The sequence below is a fragment of the Acinonyx jubatus genome, chromosome B4, assembly GCF_027475565.1.
Source record: "Acinonyx jubatus isolate Ajub_Pintada_27869175 chromosome B4, VMU_Ajub_asm_v1.0, whole genome shotgun sequence".
NCBI lineage: Eukaryota > Metazoa > Chordata > Mammalia > Carnivora > Felidae > Acinonyx > Acinonyx jubatus.
In genome coordinates, this window is record NC_069387.1 from 81,098,704 (window position 1) to 81,117,520 (window position 18,817).

Sequence of the window (18,817 nt, forward strand, 5' to 3'; positions counted from 1 at the left end):
AAAAAAATTATAAAAAAAAAGAGAGAGAAAAAAACCAGAATAGTATATGCAAAGTATGCCATCAAGAGCACAAGAAACAGGGGCGCCTGGGTGGCTCCGTCGGTTAAGCGTCCGACCTCGGCTCAGGTCATGATCTCGCGGTTTGTGAGTTCGAGTCCCGTGTCAGGCTCTGTGCTGACAGCTCAGAGCCTGGAGCCTGCTTCAGATTCTGTGTCTCCTCCTCTCTCTGCCCTTCCCATGCTTATGCTCTATCTCTCAATAATAAATAAACATTTAAAAAAAATTTTTTTTTAAAAAGAGCACAAAAAAACAACACGTATGTGTCATATGCTATGTATGTATGCATGGAACTCTCCAGAAGGATAAACAAGAAATTGCAAACAGTGCTTGCTGCTGAGGAGGGATAACTAAGGAACACGAATAGGAGGAATATACTTTAATTTCCTTAATTATCTCTTTGTACCTTTGAAAAAGATTTTCTTGGGGTACCTGGCTGGCTCTGTTGAAAGAGCGTGTCACTCTTGATCTCGGGGTCATGAGTTTGAGCCCTGTGTTGGGTGTTGAAATTACTTACTTACTTACTTACATACATACATACATACATACATACACAAACCTTAAAAAATAAAAGATTTTCGGGGCGCCTGGGTGGCTCAGTTGGTTAGGCGGCCGACTTTGTCTCAGGTCATGATCTCACGGTCCGTGAGTTCGAGCCCTGCGTCGGGCTCTGTGCTGACAGCTCAGAGCCTGGAGCCTGTTTCAGATTCTGTGTCTCCCTCTCTCTGACCCTCCCCCGTTCATGCTCTGTCTCTCTCTGTCTCAAAAATAAATAAATGTTAAAAAAAAAAAAAATTAAAAAAAATAAAAGATTTTCTCTCCGTGTGAATCCAATATTCAAATAAAGAAACAAATCTATAATTATCCTAAATTGTGAAACAAAAGTGTTAAGGTTAAAACAAATATGTCCAAAACATTCACTAAATGAGTCATATACTACACATGTCTTAATAACATAACATACACACATAACATGTCTACACTATAATAAGGTCTGGAAAAAAGGTACTCTCGCAAGAAAAGGTTGATCAAATTGAATCACAACAAAAGAAGCAGTAAGTGGGGGTGATGCGTAAAACAGGTGATGGAGATTAAGAGGTACAAACTTCCAATTATAAAACAAGTCATGGGGATAGAAGGATAGCACAGGGAATATAGTCAACAATATTGTAATAATGCTGCACGGGGACTACACTTATGGTGGTAAGCAATGAGTGTACAGAACTGTCAAATCACTGTTATATATCTGAAAATAATATAACATTATATGTCAACTATACTTCACTAATAAAAATGTTTTAAAGAGAACAACAACAAAAACACAGTAAATATCCCCAAAAAGTATATACCCTTTATCTAGCAATCCTACTTCTAGGAACTTAGCCTAAGGAAATAATTAGAAGGGTGCAAAAACAATGTACTAGGTTGTTTCAGTGTTGTTCATAACAGCAAAAAAATCAAGAACACCACAAATATCCAGAATTCCTTACATCTATAAAATGCAATACCAGGAAGGGTACCTGGGTGGCTCAGTCAGTTAAGCGACAGACTTTGGCTCAGGTCATGATCTCACAGTTTGTGGGGTTCAAGCCCCATGTCAGGCTCCACGCTGACAGCTCAGAGCCTGGAGCCTGCTTCCGATTCTGTATCTCCCCCTCTCTCTGCCCCTCCCCTGCTTGCACTCAGTCTCTCTCTCGAAAATTAACAAACATTAAAAAGAAAGAGATTTTAAAAAATGCAATACCAGGAGACATTAATATGACTTAGATATATTTGTTTCTTATTAATAATTTATTTAAATTACTTAAATATACTTTGTATACATCTTGCCTTATATCTTATTATATATTTATATGACAAAATGACATATTTATGCTTGTTATATATGATATAGTACCGTTTTTGTTAAAAAGTATATTATGTGTGTATGCATTTATACTGGAGAGCTTCTAGGAAGATACAGAGAAGCTGTCTCTATGTGTACTACTTTTAGTACTTTTTTTAAAAGTTTATTTATTTTTGTAACTTTTTATTTATTTTTGAGAGAGAGAGAGAGCACACACGAGCAGGGGAGGGGCAGAGAGAGACAGAGACACAGAATCTGAACAGGCTCCAGGCTCTGAGCTGTCAGCACAGAGCCCGACGCGGGGCTCGAACTTGTGAACCGCGAGATCATGACCTGAGCTGAAGTCGAATGCTTAACCGATTGAGCCACCCAGGCACCCCAGAAAAGTTTATTTATTTTGAGAGAGAGAGAGAGAGTGCACCCACGCGACAGAGGGACAGAGAGAGAGAGAGAGACAGAATCCCAAGCAGGCTCTGCACTGCCAGCGCAGAGCCTAAGGCGGGGTTCAAACCCACAAACCAAGAGATCACAACTCCAGCCAAAACCAAGAGTGGGACACTCAACTGAGCTATCCAGGCGCCCCAGTATTTTTTTTTTTTTTAAGAATTTTATTTTTAAGGGGGCACCTGGGTGGCTCAATCGGTTGAGCATCCAACCTCGGCTCAGGTCATGATCTCACTGTTCGTGAGTTCAAGCCCCAAGTCAGGCTTTGTGCTGACCGTGTAGAGCTTACTTCGGATTCTGTGTCTTCCTCTCTATCTGCTCCTCCCCCCACTCATGTGAGCTCTCTAAGAAATAAGTAAACATTAACAAAAATTCTGTTAAAAAAAAAATTCTGTTAAATAAATGTTTATTTTTGAGAGAGAGAGCAGGCCAGTGGGCAGGGGCCAGAGGATCCAAAGTAGTAGGCTGGGGCTTGAACTCACAAACTGTGAGATCATTATTTGAGCCGAAGTTGGAAGCTTGACTGAGCCACCCAGTCTCCCCACTAGGCATTATTCTAAGCATTTCTTAAATATTAACTCATCCAATTCCTACAACTCTATGAGTTACTCTATGAGGTTGGGACCGTCATTATCCACATTTTATAGATGAGTAACAGATGCACAAAGGTTAAAAAGCTTGTCCAAAATCATACAGCTAACAAGTGGTGGAGCCAGATTCAAATCCAGGCAGACTGGCTCCAGAGCCAAGCTTTTAACCACTGCTAAGCTGCCTCCCAATTTGAAAACTTCAAGTTGCAAAATGTATGTTTTATGGATAGTATGGTCCCTTTTTTTTTTTTAATTTGAGAGAGAGAGAGAGAGAGAGAGAGAGAGAGAGCGAGCATGGGAGAGAGGGGCAGAAGGAGAGAGAGAGAGAGAGAATCTCAAGCAGGCTCCACGCTTAGTGAGAAGCCCAACATGGGGCTAGATCCTATAACCCTGGGATCATGACCTGAGCTGAAATCAACAGTCAGATGCTCAATGACTGAGCCACCCAGGTGTCCTGGTCCCATTTATATAAAAAACAATTTAAAAAATAAAATTAGGGAGACCTGGCTCAGAAAGGACTTAAAAATCTTTAAAAAATAAAACTTAATTATATGTATTGTACACATTTTTAAAAATTTTTTTAGTGTTTATTTTTTTTTTGAGAGAGAGACAGAGAGACAGAGAGAGACAGAGCATGAGAGGCAGAAGGGCAGAGAGAGGAGACAGAATCTGAAGCAGGCTCCAGGCTCTGAGCTGTCAGCACAGAGCCCGACATGGGGCTCAAAGTCACAGAGTGCAAGATCATGACCTGAGCTGAAGTCAGAGGCTTAACTGACTGAGCCACCCAAGTGCCCTGTACATATTTTTTAAACACTTATTTTTTTAAGTTTATTTATTTATTTTGAGAGACAGTACGTGCACGTGAGTGCTTGAGCAAGGGAGGGGCAGAGAGAGAGAGAGAATCCCAAGCAGGTTCCTCATTATCAGTGCAGAGCTCGAAGTGGGACTCGAATTCACAAACCATGAGATCATGACCTGAGCTAAAATCAAAGGTTGGCTGCTTAACCAACTGAGCCACCCAGGCTCCTTTAACGTTTATTTTTGAGAGAAGCAGGCTCTGAACTGACAATAGAGAACCTGATTCGGAAGCTGGAACTCAAGAACCACAAGATCATGACCTGAGCCAAAGTCAGACACTTAACTGACTAAGCTAACTAAGCACCCCTATTGTATACATTAAAAAATTTAAATACTAAGAGGAGTGCCTAGGTGGTCAGGTCAGTTGAGCCTCTGACTCTTGATTTTGGCTTAGGTCATGATTTCACAGTTTCTGAGTTCGAGCCCCATGTCTGGCTCTGCACTGATGGTGTGGAGCCTGCTTGGGATTTTCTCTCTCTGCCCCTTGTCCACTCATGCTCTCTCTCTCACTTCCTCTTTCTCAAAATAAATAAAAAGTTTTAAAAAAATCTAGATGCTAAGATTTTACTTTTGTTTTTATTTTATTTTTTTAGTTATTTTGTAAGAGAGTGCATATGCACAAGGGGGAGGGGCAGGGGGAAGAGAGAGAGAGTCTCAAGTAGGCTCTGGGCCCAGTGTGGAGCCCAGTGTGGGCTCTTGGGGCTCGATCTCACAGCTGTGAGATCATGACCTGAGCCGAAATCAGGAGTCAGACGCTTAACTGACTGAGCCACCTAGGCGCCCCTGCACTTTCTCTCGTGCACTTTCTCTTTTCTTTCTTTCCTTTCTTTCTCTCTTTCTCCCTTTCTTTTTTTTTCCTTCCTTTTTCTTTCTTTCTTTCTTTCTTTCTTTCTTTCTTTCTTTCTTTCTTAATTTCTTTCTTTCTTCCTTCCTTCCTTCCTCCTTCCCTCCCTCTCTTTCTTTCTCTTTCTTTCTTTCTTAATTTTATTTAAATCCAAGTTAGTTAACATATAGTGTAATGGCTTCAGGAGTAGAATTTAGTGATTCATCACTTACACACAGCACCCAGTGCTCACACTAACAAGTGCCCTCCTTAATGCCCATCACTCATTTAGCCCATCCCCCCACCCAACACCCCTCCAGCAACCCTCAGTTTGTCCTCTGAATTTAAGGGTCTCTTATGGTTTGCCTCCCTGTTTTTATCTTATTCTTCCTTCCTTTCCTCTTTTTTCATCTGTTTTGTTTCTTAAAGTCCACATGAGTGAAATCATACGATATTTATCTTTCTCTGACTGACTTATTTCGCTTAGTATCATATATTCTAGCTCCACCCACGCTGTTGCCAATGGCAAGATTTCATTGTTTTTTTCCTTTTTAAAAATTTTTTTTAATGTTTACTTATTTTTTAGAGAGAGAGAGAGAGGAAGCAGTGGAGGAACAGAGAGAGAGGGAGACACAGAATCCAAAGCAGGCTCTAGGCTCTGAGCTGTCAGCACAGAGCCCAATGCAGGGCTCGAACCCACAAACTGGGAGATCATGACCAGAGCCAAAGTTGGAGGCTTAACCAACTGAGCCACCTAGGCACCCCTTTAAGTTTATTTATTTATTTTGAGAGAGAAAGAAAACAGAAGCAGGGGAGGGGCAGAGAGAGAAGGGGAGAGAGAGAGAATCCCAAGCGGGCTCCACACCATCAGAGAAGTGCCCAAAGTGGGGCTCAATCCCATGACTATGAGATCATGACCTGAGCCAAAGTTGGACATTTAACTGACTGAGCCACCCAGGCATCCCAAGATTTCATCTCTTTTTGATCGCCGATTAATATTCCATTGTATATATATACCACATCTTCTTTATCCATTCATCAGGTGATGGACATTTGGGCTTTTTCCATAATTTGGCTATTGTCGATAGTGCTGCTATAAACACTGAGGTGCATATACCCATTCGAATCAGCATTTTGTATCCTCTGAATAAATACCTAGTTGCGCTTTCGTTTTATCTTTTTTTTTTTTAACTCTTCTTAACGTTTACTTATTTCTGAGAGAGAGACAGAGTATGAGCGGGAAATGGACAGAGAGAAGGGGAGACAAAGAATCTGAAGCGGGCTCCAGGCTCTGAACTGTCAGCACAGAGCCTGACATGGGGCTCGAACCCATGAACCGTGAGATCATGACCAGAGCTGAAGTCACTTAAACCAACTAAGCCACCCAGGCACCCTTGCACTTTCATTTTAAATCAGTGCTAACAACATTGTCTCAAGGAGGAATACAAATTCTGCAACTTATCTTAATGGGGTCTCAGGACATCTCCCATCCCAAAATAAACAGGACAGAACTTGCCTCTGTTAGCAAAGGATGGCCAGAGCGCATGGGAAGCCATGAGTCAGGGTTAGGAGCTACAAGGTTACCACCAAAAAGTCAGGGTTTACAAAGCTCTAGGGAGATGCTGGCCACTGTTCTTTCTAAATCAAAAGTCCCTCTATGTGCTCAGAGATTCCCGTTTTACCCACTCTTACACAATTGCATTCTTTCAGGGGTGCAGCCTCAAGAATTAAGGGGAAATTTAGATTTCTCATCTGAGTAGGGTATTCCCTATTTGTCATCTGTAGGAAACAAACGTCATATACAACCTTGGAAGCCAGCTCCTTGCCCTGCCCTCAAGCAGATAATCAAGCTGATGGGCTAGGCTCCTTGATTATTCTTTCTACTCTCTGGGACTCTGAACATGGCTATGAGGCTGTCATAGAGGCAGGCTATCATTCATTCCAAGGGGAATGCCCCACAAGAACTCAACTGCTCACTGCCCTGGAGGCAGAAACCTTAATAAAACTGAAACCACAGGGACCTCAAGAGTCACAGCCAGTGACCATAGCCACCAGAAGCACAGTTTCCTGGATATTTTCCTTGAGTTGTAGAACAAAAAAAGGCCTTGGAAGGTTTACACTCAACTGGGGAGCTGAACTAAAGTAGCACTGAGGTGTCTGTCCCTTCAGGCTTATAGGAGTTTGGCCAACCTCCCTAACTTGAACATCCTAAAGACTGCATTCCCAGCCTTCTTTTCTGTAGGCCAGAACTCAATGTTATGTTACTTTATTTCCTTACTGTTACACTGGGGTCTCTCTATATAGTTCTGGTCAGTATTACCATAAAAATGCAAGAGCTTTCTCCTATCCCTTTCTATACCCTTTTAACCTGCTGTTGCAGTTGTTTCCTCTGGTCTACCTCTGGAAAGAGCTAGGAATTCAAAACGGATTGCTCCTAAAGGAACCTGAACATTTAGCCTCCTTTATTCAGGGTTTCTTGAACCCATGCACAGATGTACAAACCACACACACTGTCTCTTTCTGTCAGATGCATGTGAGCGCCCACACACACAAAGATAAATATCAGAGAAGCCACTCTAACTATAATTCATATTTTAGAGTAAAAAGGACATGCTGTTACCAATCCTTGGCAAAAGCATAAAGGTAAAGGCCAGGTATACGTATTGTAGACTCACTTCTATCAATTCTCCCTTCTCCTTGCCCTGACTACAACAGATGTGCAGAGGCTGAGGATTCTCTAGCCCCAATTACTACAAACCACCAGACACATAGCTAGAGGGCCCCATAACCTGCTCCAGTGTAAAGAAACAGGTAATGTCTAGGAATTTCAATCTAGTGAATAAAATTAACTGGTGAAGGGTCTCACATTTCATTACAAATCTTCCTGTCTCTCGGTGAATGGAAAAAAAGGAAACTGAGTTGGGAATACAGAAACCTGAGACCCAGTTCTAGCTCCACAACGGACCAAATGTGTGACCTTGGGCAAATTACTTAACCTCTCTGGGCCTCAGTTTCCATACTCCACAAGAAATGAAGCATCTTGGACTACATAAATTCTAAGGTGCTCTACAAATTACATGATTCTGAGATTCAGCATATAAAACAAAAATATCTAAATTAGGAGGTAGGGGCGTCTGGGTGGCTCAGTCAGTTGAGCAACCAACTTTGGCTCGGGTCATGATCTCATGCTTCGTGGGTTTGAGCCCTGAGTCAGGCTCTGTGCTGACAGCTGAGAGCCTGGAGCCTGTGTTTCCTATGTAGGATTCTGTCTCTCTCTCTCTCTGCTCCTCCCCCACTCCTGCTCTGTGTCTCTCTCTCTCTCTCTCTCTCTCTCTCTCTCTCTCTCTCTTGCTCTCAAAAATATACATTTAAAAAAAGAAAAAAATATTGAAAAAATAAATTAGGGGTAATTACATTATACAAGGTGCCTTATGACTAACTGACCTTCCTCTTTTTAGGCAACTCTCTTGACTTTTTTTTTTTTTTTTAAGTTTATTTGAGATAGAGAGAGTATGTGACCAGGGGAGGAGCAGAAAGAGAGAGAGAGAGAGAGAGAGAGAGAGAGAGAGAGAGAGAGAGAATCCCAAGCAGGCTCCACACTGTCAGCGCAGAGCCCAATGTGGGGCTTGAACTCATGAATGATGAGATCATGACCTGAGCCGAAATCGGAGTCAGACTGCTAAAGCAACTGAGCCACCCAGGTGCACCCAGCCCCTTTTTAAAAAATTTCTAATGTTTATTTATTTCTCAGAGGGAGAAAGAGAAAGAGACAGAGCACAAGTGGGGGAGGGGCAGAAAGAGAGACACAGAATCCGAAGCCGCTCCAGGCTCTGAGCGGTTAGCACAAAGCTGGAAACAGGGCTCAAACTCGTGAACTGCTCAAACTCGTGAACCGAGAGATCATGACCTGAGCCAAAGACGGTTAAGGATACTTAACCGAATGAGTCACCCAAGTGCCCCGCCTTTTTTTTTTTTAATGTTTGTTTATTTTTGAGAAAGAGAGAGAAAGCGCATATATGGGAGGAGCACAAAGAGGGGGAGACAGAGGATATGAAGTGGACTCCACGCTGACAGCAAAGAGCCAAATACAGTACTTGAACCCACCAACCGTGACATCATGACCTAAGCCAAAGTCATACATTTAACTGAATGAGCCCACCCAGACACCTCAACTTTCTCGACTTTTTCAGTGAAAGGAAGTGGTATTTTTTTCTTTAAGCAGCAGAGTCCTTAGACTGAAGTCACTCCTCCTCTTAGAGAAATTACTTCTGAGGAACTCAATTTCCTCACTTGTGAGATGAGGGGATGGGCTACATTGTCCCAAAGGTTCTGTTTAATTCTAGAATGCTGTGATCCATACTAGATTTACCACAGTGGGGGTAGGTGGGTTGGTTGGTTGATTTATTTATTTAGTTTTTTAGTAAGCTCTATGCCCAACAGGGGGCTTGAACTCATGATCCCACAATCAAGAGTCCCCTGAGATCAAGAGTCACATGGTCTACTGACTGAGTGAGCCATGCACCCCACCACAAAGGATTTCAAAATTAAAATTCCTTTAGCATATTTTAATTGGTTCAATTTACAAAAGAATCCAGAGGGCACACAATTCAAGAATGTACTTAACACCTGAAGTAACACCTACTAGGCCTCAAAGGGCAGCAAGGACCTCCCACTTAGTCACCAGCACCAACCACTCTTTGTGTGGTTGCCCCAAATCTCATCTTCATCCTCTATACACAGCCCCCTTGCCAAAAGAGGCATGTAAAAGATACAGAAAACACAATCCTTGTCCTCAAACTAAGGTGTAGGCTTGAGTCCAATGAGTGAGTATATGCAAGATATAAAACACATTAAAAAAACATAAAATGTACTAAGCAGTTTTCCAAGTAAAGGTTACTGTAAGATATAAATAGGCAAAGAACAGACTGATGTGGATTAATCACAGAAAGCTTTATGCAGAAGAATTTCAAGAATCAGGTTTTCAAAAGCAGAAGGAACTCAGATAGGATGAGAAGAGACCTGAATTCTGGAATGGGATTCTGAATCAAGGCTCTTTACCTTCCAAGTGTTGGGGGGTAGGCTCCCTGTTCACAAGGCTCCAACCCCCTGATGCCTCCACTCAGTGCCACTCAGGAGACGCTCCCAGTAACCCATCTTGTTGGCTATTCTCCGACTGAGTCTTCCTTCCTAGTGACAAGCTCCATCGCCAAGGGGATGGATGTGATGTCACAATCAGGAGCACTCTATTAATAGGAACAAGGAAGAAAAAGGTGAGTCAGGGGAACTACCTCCACTTGGCAGTGAGACTAGACAGATTGGATCTGGCAGTTGGTTGAGGAGGAGGAGACAATTCCATTAAGGCCTACAGGTTTCAGAGCTGAGGACACAGCACTAACTTCTAAGGATGGAGGTTACTGGCTAAGAAATCACACACACACACAGTCCAAGAGATTCAAACAGAGCTGAGAGAGGCAGAGAAAGGGACAAGAATAAATATAAAGAAGAAGCACTGTTTGAGACAGAAAGATTCTCTTACTCGGTGTACACAACCACAAATAATGTCAATGATTCCAGATCTGTGGCTATACAACGCACAGATCAATGATACCTTATATGCACAGTATGATGCTTAAATGTTTCCCAAATGCTTTCACATAAATTACTGAATTCATGTAAAAAGAATTCTAATCCCACCCTCCAACTGGAAAACACTATTTCATAAGAAGATACTCAAGAATGTTCATACAGGTGTGATTCTACTTCCCAAGTCAGAAAATATTCCTGAGGGTATCAGGCTTTATTAAAAAGGTGGGGGGGGGGGGGCGCGCACAGGGGGCACTTGGGTGGCTCAGTGGGTTAAGTGTCCAACGGCTCAGGTTATGATCTCGAGGTTCATGGGTTTGAGCCCCATATCAGGCTCTGTGCTGACAGCTCAGAGCCTGGAGCCTGCTTTGGATTCTGTGTCTCCCTCTCTCTCTGCCCCTCCCTTGCCCACACTCTGTCTCTCTCTCTCTCTCTCAAAAATAAATAAACACTAAATTTTTTTTTCTTTTTTTAATGAAGAGACAGTGAAACAGGAAATTATTCCAGAGTGGGCAACTGGGAATACTAGAGGTAGCAGTATGATTAGGCAGACTAGACTCTCATTACTAAAAGAATGGAACCAAGAGGGACAAGGCTTCAGATGAAGGGTGCTGAGAGATCTACTCAATACTACACAGGAGCATAGCAACTATTCCAACTCCTCTTGTCAACATCACATGGCTATCAATAGATTAAGGGCTGTATAACAAAGGAATAGGATGATGATAATTTTTATACATAAAACTGAGATTATTTCATCTTCTGAGCCTGGCACACACACTGATTAGTTTACTATACTCATCAGCCACAACACGTTTTAGCGTGGCATTTTTAAACTAACAAGAGAGATAAATGTGCAATGCCAGACCCACTTTCTATTTGAGGGGTTGGGGGTGGGAGTTGTTTCTCCCTCATCCATAACACAAAGGAGAATATAATGCTGCTTCCATTTTGACAACACCCTATCTCCCAACAGCCTGACATATGCACCTGTACTCCACGAAATGCTTCCACGAACCACTGCTGTTGGCTATACTCAGTCTTCTACCGACAAGCTCCAGACTCAGAAAGCAAACTGTTACCCACTCTGGGGAAAAAAAACAATCTTACTCTGATGCTTCCTTAGCCAGAACAAAACAGGATTTTTCAACTGAGAGGAGGACCAGGAGTCAGGAGACGGGTTGTGGTCCCAGCTCTACCAACTGTATGACTTTAAACAAGCCAAGTATCCCTTCTATAGTTTTTAATGTCTTCACCCGACAAGTAGGGAAGATACCTGCCTTATCTACCTAATATGTTGTACTAGAACAATCAGAGACATAATAAATGTGAAAACATACTGAATACAGCTATGTCTCAGGTAAGGTTTTGTAGTAATAGAATGCAAAATAAATTTAAGAGTACTGAAAGCAGGTGAGGAAATGCTTGAAAGAAGCTTGGTTCCTTTTTAATTACTAGGAACCAGGCCCAGCCACAAAGTCGGCTGGACACACAGGGCAGTACCACTATCATATCACTCAGATTGCCTAACACTAGTCTACCCCATTCCTATCTGGAGGGAAACTATCAGCCAGCAACACTATCAGTTTCTTGTCCTATTGTCAGTCTCTAAAACCACCTGTATAGGAAGTGATTAGACTGTCACTATCACAGCCCATCCCCCATGAACAGTGGCTCCTTAATAGCCACACTTGTTGTCAGGTGGAATGAAGTCAGTTTGTGAATGGGGAAGATGTCTGTCAGTCCCTCAAGCAAAACACTCTCACCTCTCTTAGTTTTTTGCTCCTTCTCCAGCCCCCTCCTTCCCACTCCCCAATTTCACAGAGTTCTGGGTTGGGGAAGGCTTTCCAGTGAGTGAAGTCTGCATAAAGGGCCTGGCTGCAAACCCAAGGAAGGGATGTAAGGAATGTGAGATTCCTTCACGGAGGGGGGGAGGAAGGGGGGGGGGAAGGAATGGAGAAGGAAGACAAGGCTGCCAAAGACAAGGCACGGGAGAGGAGCCAAGCTATGGCGCTTGGAGGGCGGGGGTTCAGGTTCCGCCACCCCTGCCCAGGCTGGCCCCCAGAATATTCCCTTCCTCCCCTCTCAACCCGTCAACACTGCCCATTTAAATACCACGTTGCAACCCCAGGTCCCTTCTTTCCTGTCCTCCAGCCAGCCCAGACCCCCTCCCGCACTTAAGGCTACCCTACTCCAATGGACCTCCCCCGCAACCCACCCTCCAGCGTCCCTTTCTCACCTCCCGACTCCTCCCTATCCCTGTTCCCTTGCTCCATTTTTCATCTTTACTCCTAACCCTTCTCCTGACCTCCAATATCTCGAACCCGTGCCCCAATCCCGGTGGGACATCGCCCCCTCCCCTCCCACACCCTTTTAGGTGGGAGCCGGCGCAGGCGCAGTACGCACCGCCCTGGAAGCGGTCTGGACTCTCCGTACCCCGGCCCGGCTGGAGCTGAGGCCGCAGCGGCCACGGAATAGCTCGGGTGCCGGGTCCCAGCCTTTCCTGGGAGGGGAAGGGGAAGGGGAAGGAGAGGAAAGGTTCCAACCACTCGTCGCCTTGTGAGACGGATCCCTTGCCCCGCCTACCACTGCTACGCAACCCGGCGGAATCTCGTCACCAAACTCCGCCTCTCTGTTTAACTCGGACCTAGACTAGACGCCAAGAGCGACCAACGAGGAGGGAGGAAGGTTAGCCGGGCCTCCTCTCTACACCGGAAATCTTTATGATCCCAACGGGGACTATATAGCCATCTGGGAGGGAGAACTCTATGTTCTTCCCAGCATGAGTGTTGGGGGCGGAGCCGGAGGCTGGCTCCCGGGAGGCAGAGGCTTCGCTTTGGAGAGGTGTACGTGTCCCATCTCCTAAAGTTGATGCCACGAGATGCGAGATCGTTGCGAGGAGGCTGGCGTTCAGTGTGACCTGCCATCTCCCGTTACTAGAGTGGTGGTCAGCATCCCGGAGCCTCCCGAACCTATGACTTATAGTCACGGGAGTGGATACGGCGACCACGGGTGGAGAATTGGAGTGTCTAACCGCAAAGCTTTAATCTAAGGTGCCCAACGGGTTCCCTACCTCTCCTCGCCGCACTCCTGTTGTGTCTACGTTGGCTCTCCGGACACTCATAGAGTTCCCTGAAGCACCTAAGGGCAGGGAAGGGAGATAAAATGTCCCTCTTCCTAGGTTGTGCCTTGATTTCCCTGGGATACGACACCGTAGTTGAGGGGTGTGGGCAGGAGAGAACCTGGGATCCGAGGAAAATCAAGGCAGAGCCTAAAGCTCTCTAGAAGGTAAGGGATTAATTAAACCAAAGCATTACAACTACATGACCTCTTAAGCTAATATGGTATTAAACAGTATTTGTTATGGATATTCGCTAAACAAATGGTAGTGCTTTGTACATATGTAATTGGTTTATACACAACATTACAGAACTAGAACCTTTTGTTGATTTTCTAACAAGTCCCAAGGGGAACTAAAGGTTTGGGCCTCCTCTGTTAAATCCTCTGGGGTCTGGGAGAGGAGGCGGGCCAGACCCTGGGATCTAGTGAGATAAGTACATTAGGAAGAGGTGTCTTTCAGACTCTGGGAGAGACTAATGCAAATGCTGTTCTCTGTGCCCCGGGTTCCATTCTTTCAAAAAGGGTGTCTGGCTCTGGTGTGAAGGCCACTTTTTCCAAAACCCTGACCGCGCTGGGTCGTGCATTAAAAATGAGGACCCCAGGGGCGCCTGGGTGGCTCAGTCGGTTAAGCGGCCGACTTCGGCTCAGGTCATGATCTCACAGTCTGTGAGTTCGAGCCCCGCGTCGGGCTCTGTGCTGACAGCTCAGAGCCTGGAGCCTGTTTCAGATTCTGTGTCTCCCTCTCTCTGACCCTCCCCCGTTCATGCTCTGTCTCTCTCTGTCTCAAAAATAAATAAACTTTAAAAAAATTAAAAAAAAATGAGGACCCCAAATCAGGAATAGAGATAAGGATTATAGCAGTGGGAAAAGAAAGTACCTGTGTGCTAAGCACTGCCTTTTATATAACTTACGTTTTCTTGTATGCAAAATGCAATTACATATTTAAGAATTGTCGAGAAAACAAGTGCGGAGCCTGTTTCAGACTTTTGACCGCCGTGTTCCAAAACCTCTGGTCCTTTCTCCAGTGTCATGTCTTAAGGAGAAAATTTCAGAGCCTAGGTACATCCTCCCAGTAAAGGAAAGGAAAAGTGGGACTCGAGGCGCCTCCTGGTGGTCAATCTTTCTCCTGGCCAAGCCAACCACCTACCAGGCTCCTTTAATACCTAAAATCCGCCCCTTTTGCGGCGCGTGGATCTTGGATCCCGGTTGGCTGGGCGGGGTCCAGCGGCGGGCGCGGGGCGCGCCGGGACAGTGCTGATTGGTCGGAGGCGGCCAGCCGGAAACTTCCGAGAATGTCCGTACTCCCGCGTTCCACCGCGCTGCATCCGGAGGCAGCGGGGCCTGTGGCTCCCCCTGCGGGCGGCTCTGCTGCGTGCACTGTCTGGCCTGCGGGCTGGGTGGGTGGTGGGTGGTGGGCTGTGGGCGGGGGAGGGGATGGACCGAGTCCTGAGTTGTCCGGATGAGGGTTCGGGAAGGTTTGGCGAGTAAGATTCCATTCCTTGGGTCTGCACCAGTTTCCCTACCCCCCCCCCCCCGTCTCCGTCGGCTCCCCGACTTCTGGGCTTGAGACTGAAAGAGCATCCCGGGACGGGGCCTTCCAGTCCCGAAGCAGCCTATACAGAGACCCTGAAATTCTGATCTTGAAGTTGGAAGCTCCTGGGGAAGTTGGTTTATAACCTTTTAGAAGAATTAGAGGATTTGCGGCTGCCTGACCCCAGCCTAGTGTGGTAGGTAGGCCTTGGGAAATGGAGCATAAGGGCAAAGACTCCAAGCCTTGAGCCATCATTCCCCTTTCCCCCTTCTAGTGTAGTGCGGAGGCTCGGGCAGCATGACGACGGAGACCTTCGTTAAAGATATCAAGCCTGGGCTCAAGAATCTGAACCTCATCTTCATTGTGCTGGAGACAGGTGGCTATTCTGGGATGGTGGGACCCCTGCGCGGGGGTTCTCAGGGTTGGGGAGGGGGCAGGAGGGGAAGAGCATCACCTCCTCTGTTAACTAGCTACCGGGATGTCAGGGTGCACCCCAAAACGCTGCTTACGCGGAATCTCCTACACCCTGGCCTGGAGAGTTGTAGTCGAGTGCAGAGTAGATGGAACTCGCCAGATCCAAGCCTCCAGCGCCACTCAGGCCTCTTTCCACTCAGTGCCCTCTCCATGGTGCTGTCCCTCCACTCCCCCTCACCCACCCATATCTAGATCTCATCCCTCTGACCCTCTTTTCACCTCCACCCCAACATTTGTCTGTTCCCTCCAGGCCGAGTGACCAAGACAAAGGACGGGCACGAGGTTCGGACCTGCAAGGTGGCCGACAAAACGGGCAGCATCAATATCTCTGTGTGGGACGACGTGGGCAACCTGATCCAGCCTGGAGACATTATTCGGCTCACCAAAGGGTAACTCCTGGTTATTCCTGGCTATCCAAGGCTAGTAACAGTCAAGGGGGTTAGAGTTAACAGTCCCTATAACTCTTCTGAGTACTCTGAGTCCTACTTTTCGTGCCCCCACAGGTACGCTTCAGTATTCAAAGGTTGTCTGACACTATACACTGGACGTGGGGGTGATCTTCAAAAGATTGGAGAGTAAGTGTTTTGGGGATTGGGATGCAGAAGCACCAGCCAGCATAAGGGCATATAGTCCATGTCTTGTATCTAGACCTTTCTCAGGCCTCCAGAGGCTGGGTCTGAGGCTTCAACTAATTTCTCCCTTTGCAGATTCTGTATGGTTTATTCTGAGGTTCCTAACTTCAGTGAGCCAAACCCAGAGTACAGTGCCCAGCAGGCACCCAATAAGACGGTGAGTCCCATGGCCTTGATATGGGGAAGGAGGGTATGTCCAGCCAAGAAGCATGGTAGGGAACAAGGTCTGAGTATTTAATTTGTGCCTTCAGGTCCAGAACGACAGCAGCCCTACGGCTCCCCAGCCTACCACCGGACCCCCTGCCGTTTCTCCAGGTAAACCTTTCCCTTCCATCCGCTGGTTCTCTCCCTAGCATGGAAAGATGCATTCCCCTCATCCTTTTTCCCAATTTGTCTTCTTTCCATGTATCCCCTTCCACCTAATTCTCCCAGTTCTTTTGCAAGTCCTTGTGGGGAAAAGATTTGGGGACCTGTTTCTGTCACTGATAGAGCTCTGGTACTCTTTTGCCACTACCACTCAAGGACACAAATGAAAACAGTTTATCCAACAAGACTGCACCCCTTTATTCAAGCTTGTTTCTCTCTGCTTCTTCTCTGGCAGGTCCTTGCCCTTTCCCCCTTGTCCTTTTGACTCATTACATGGCTCTAACATGGATGTATATGACTTAACATGCAGTCTACACTGTACAGAGTTAGGGCACCAAGTAGTTCCCTTTGGGGAGTCACCACTCTTCTTGAAACTAAAGACCCTTCTTCTAGCCTGTGGACCTCAGGATTATGATTCTTCCATCTGATATACTCCAAGACCCTGTTTTTTGGTCTCTTGCTTTTGATTAGAATCACCCACCAACACCACCTCCTTTGTCCCCTGGCTTCTCTTTAGGAACTGGGTTTCACTGGTCTTTTTCTCCTTCTGGGTAATCTCCCGGCTGAGCCTACTACTGCCTGGGTGTTTGACTCCTCTTGCCTCTGATCTGTGTCTTAGGTTTCTCCCTGTGACACTAGGCTTCAGGCTGCTTCTACCCTTGCTCAGTCTGTGTCTACATCCCTAGTTACCATGGTTTTCAGAATTGTTTGTGTCAGAACCACTGGGATCATGGTTTTTTTGGAAACACCATGAAATAACATTTAATTCCACCATAAAAATCAGCATCCATATTTTCACTGGAAAATATGACTGTTACATATGTCCAGGTCTCCCTAACTATAACTTATAAAAAGTATTTTAAATAAGGTACATTTAAGCCTGTTTGCCCCTAATGCTCATTTGCCAGATGTTTGTTCACTTTGTTATCTGCTAACAGGTGCAAAAGTCTTAATAAAAAGCATGTCTGGCGTAAGAACTTAACATTAACTCCCTATGTACTCCTAACCTTTTCTGTGAATTGGGGAAAAGGCATTATTTTTCCATTCTGGCAACAGATATCTTAGTCTGGTGGAACAGCCTGGGTCCAAGCAGATATGTGGTTTAAGAATCACCAGCCTATGACTTCTACCCCTTTTAGGGCTCATAGTGCCCTCTGTATAAGAGAGGCAGGTCTCTGTCTTCATTTGACAAACATAGATGAGGAATGCCAAGGAATAAAAACACAGCACCTGCCTTTAGGAGCTTGTAGTCTATAAAGGAGATGGTCCTACAGATGACACACTGGTAGGGGCAAGGGTAGTGATGTGCACAGTTGTAGGAGCTCAAGGAAATCATCTCACACACCTGGCTCCAATCAAACATGTGAAATATACACCAAAATGTTACTTATCATTTTGAGGGTGTGCATAATATTTTTTTCCCTATTCCTATCTTTATTTTCCAAAATGAAAATGTATGTATCATCGTGATACCCACCACACTTTCCTTTTTTAAAGCTGCTTCTTACATAACACAGAAGCTTTGGGTCCTTCCCCTTCCCATGCTCCTCCAGTTTTACAAAGACTTTCGACAAAGGGGCATTTTGTCAGAGGTCCTTAAGCCTAGAGCTAAACAGCAAATGCTAGGTCTGACCTCCATGATACAAAGGTGAATGGAAGAGAAGAATATCACACTAGGATTCACATAGCAACTTCCCAAATGATTGAGTCTTCTCAGGGCTCCATTTGTACAACCCCTGCTCTTTGCAACTGGTCCAGCTGGCCTGAATGTGCTGCTGTGCTTGATGAAGACTGTGCTACTCTCTAGGGCACAGAGGGAGGCCTTGGGGATGGACCTCTCTCCTACCTTAGTTTTCTAATTCCTGTGTTTCTTCCCCTTCTCCCACTACTAGCCTCTGAGACCCAGAACGGGAATGGACTGAGTGCCCCACCAGGTCCTGGTGGTGGCCCACACCCGCCTCACGCACCCTCGCACCCTCCCAGCACCCGAATTACCCGAAGCCAGCCCAACCACACAGCTGCCGGCCCTCCTGGCCCCTCCAGCAACCCTGTCAGTAACGGCAAAGAGACCCGGAGGAGCAGCAAGAGATAGCAAGACGTTCTTCCTCCCTTCCCACCACCCACTATAGCCCAAGTGTCTCCTAGAACACAGCCTTTTACTAGGCTGCTGGCTTGTGGGGGGTGGGAGTGGATAGGCAGTAGTATTTTATCCACTGAATTTCACTGGAGGGGTGGTGAGCAGTTGGCCTTATCCACCCTAAGCCCATGCTCCCTGCCTTACCCAGCTAGATCTGCCTATCCCTGGGGATTCAAGGCCCTCTGCCCTCTTTCCCTTTAGAAACGACAGTCACAGTCTGTTTCTTGTGTGTGTGATGTGGAAATCAAATCGAATCTCTCCTTCCTAATAAATGTTACCACTCTGTACTGGACTCCTTTGCTTTTCGTGGGAAAACGAAGAGGTTAGCAGTCAGACATGTGGGAAAGTGGGGTGTC

The 18,817-nt window shown here is 45.7% G+C and overlaps 2 protein-coding genes across 9 annotated transcripts in view; one reads left to right on the forward strand and one right to left on the reverse strand.

The window, feature by feature from the left end:
* The window catches only part of RNF41 (ring finger protein 41), a 30,717-nt gene extending 17,825 nt beyond the window's left edge, over nucleotides 1–12,892 (reverse strand). Inside the window, exons 1-3 of one of the 5 annotated variants that reach the window (XM_053226369.1) lie at nucleotides 12,608–12,779; nucleotides 9,677–9,861; nucleotides 490–548 (exon numbers count right to left, since the gene is read on the reverse strand). The gene's annotated coding sequence lies outside the window, so the exon portion shown is untranslated. The other 4 variants (XM_027071490.2, XM_015085096.3, XM_027071492.2 and 1 more) reach the window with 4 other exon arrangements.
* Nucleotides 12,893–12,971: 79 nt separating this feature from the next.
* NABP2 (nucleic acid binding protein 2) lies at nucleotides 12,972–18,748 on the forward strand. 4 transcript variants are annotated; one of them, XM_053226370.1, is made up of 8 exons: nucleotides 12,972–13,254; nucleotides 13,383–13,489; nucleotides 15,127–15,228; nucleotides 15,577–15,715; nucleotides 15,830–15,901; nucleotides 16,034–16,115; nucleotides 16,210–16,273; nucleotides 18,217–18,748. In XM_053226370.1, exons 3-8 carry the CDS (start codon nucleotides 15,150–15,152, stop codon nucleotides 18,414–18,416), a joined length of 636 nt encoding a protein of 211 aa, XP_053082345.1. In that variant the 5' UTR covers nucleotides 12,972–13,254; nucleotides 13,383–13,489; nucleotides 15,127–15,149; the 3' UTR covers nucleotides 18,417–18,748. The 4 variants fall into 4 exon arrangements, with proteins under 4 accessions (XP_053082345.1, XP_026927294.1, XP_014940585.1 ...); XM_027071493.2 differs by lacking the exons at nucleotides 12,972–13,254; nucleotides 13,383–13,489 and adding an exon at nucleotides 14,577–14,718; XM_015085099.3 differs by lacking the exons at nucleotides 12,972–13,254; nucleotides 13,383–13,489 and adding an exon at nucleotides 14,617–15,048.
* Nucleotides 18,749–18,817: the final 69 nt, after the last annotated feature.

What these genes read in the sequence shown, in the direction of transcription:
- NABP2 (XM_053226370.1), top strand. Translation starts at nt 15,150, where the DNA reads ATGACGACGGAGACCTTCGTTAAAGATATCAAGCCTGGGCTCAAGAAT. An exon ending in CTTCATTGTGCTGGAGACAG is followed by an intron (nt 15,229 to 15,576) that starts GTGGCTATTCTG and finishes TGTTCCCTCCAG; the next exon opens with GCCGAGTGACCAAGACAAAG. An exon ending in GATCTTCAAAAGATTGGAGA is followed by an intron (nt 15,902 to 16,033) that starts GTAAGTGTTTTG and finishes CTCCCTTTGCAG; the next exon opens with ATTCTGTATGGTTTATTCTG.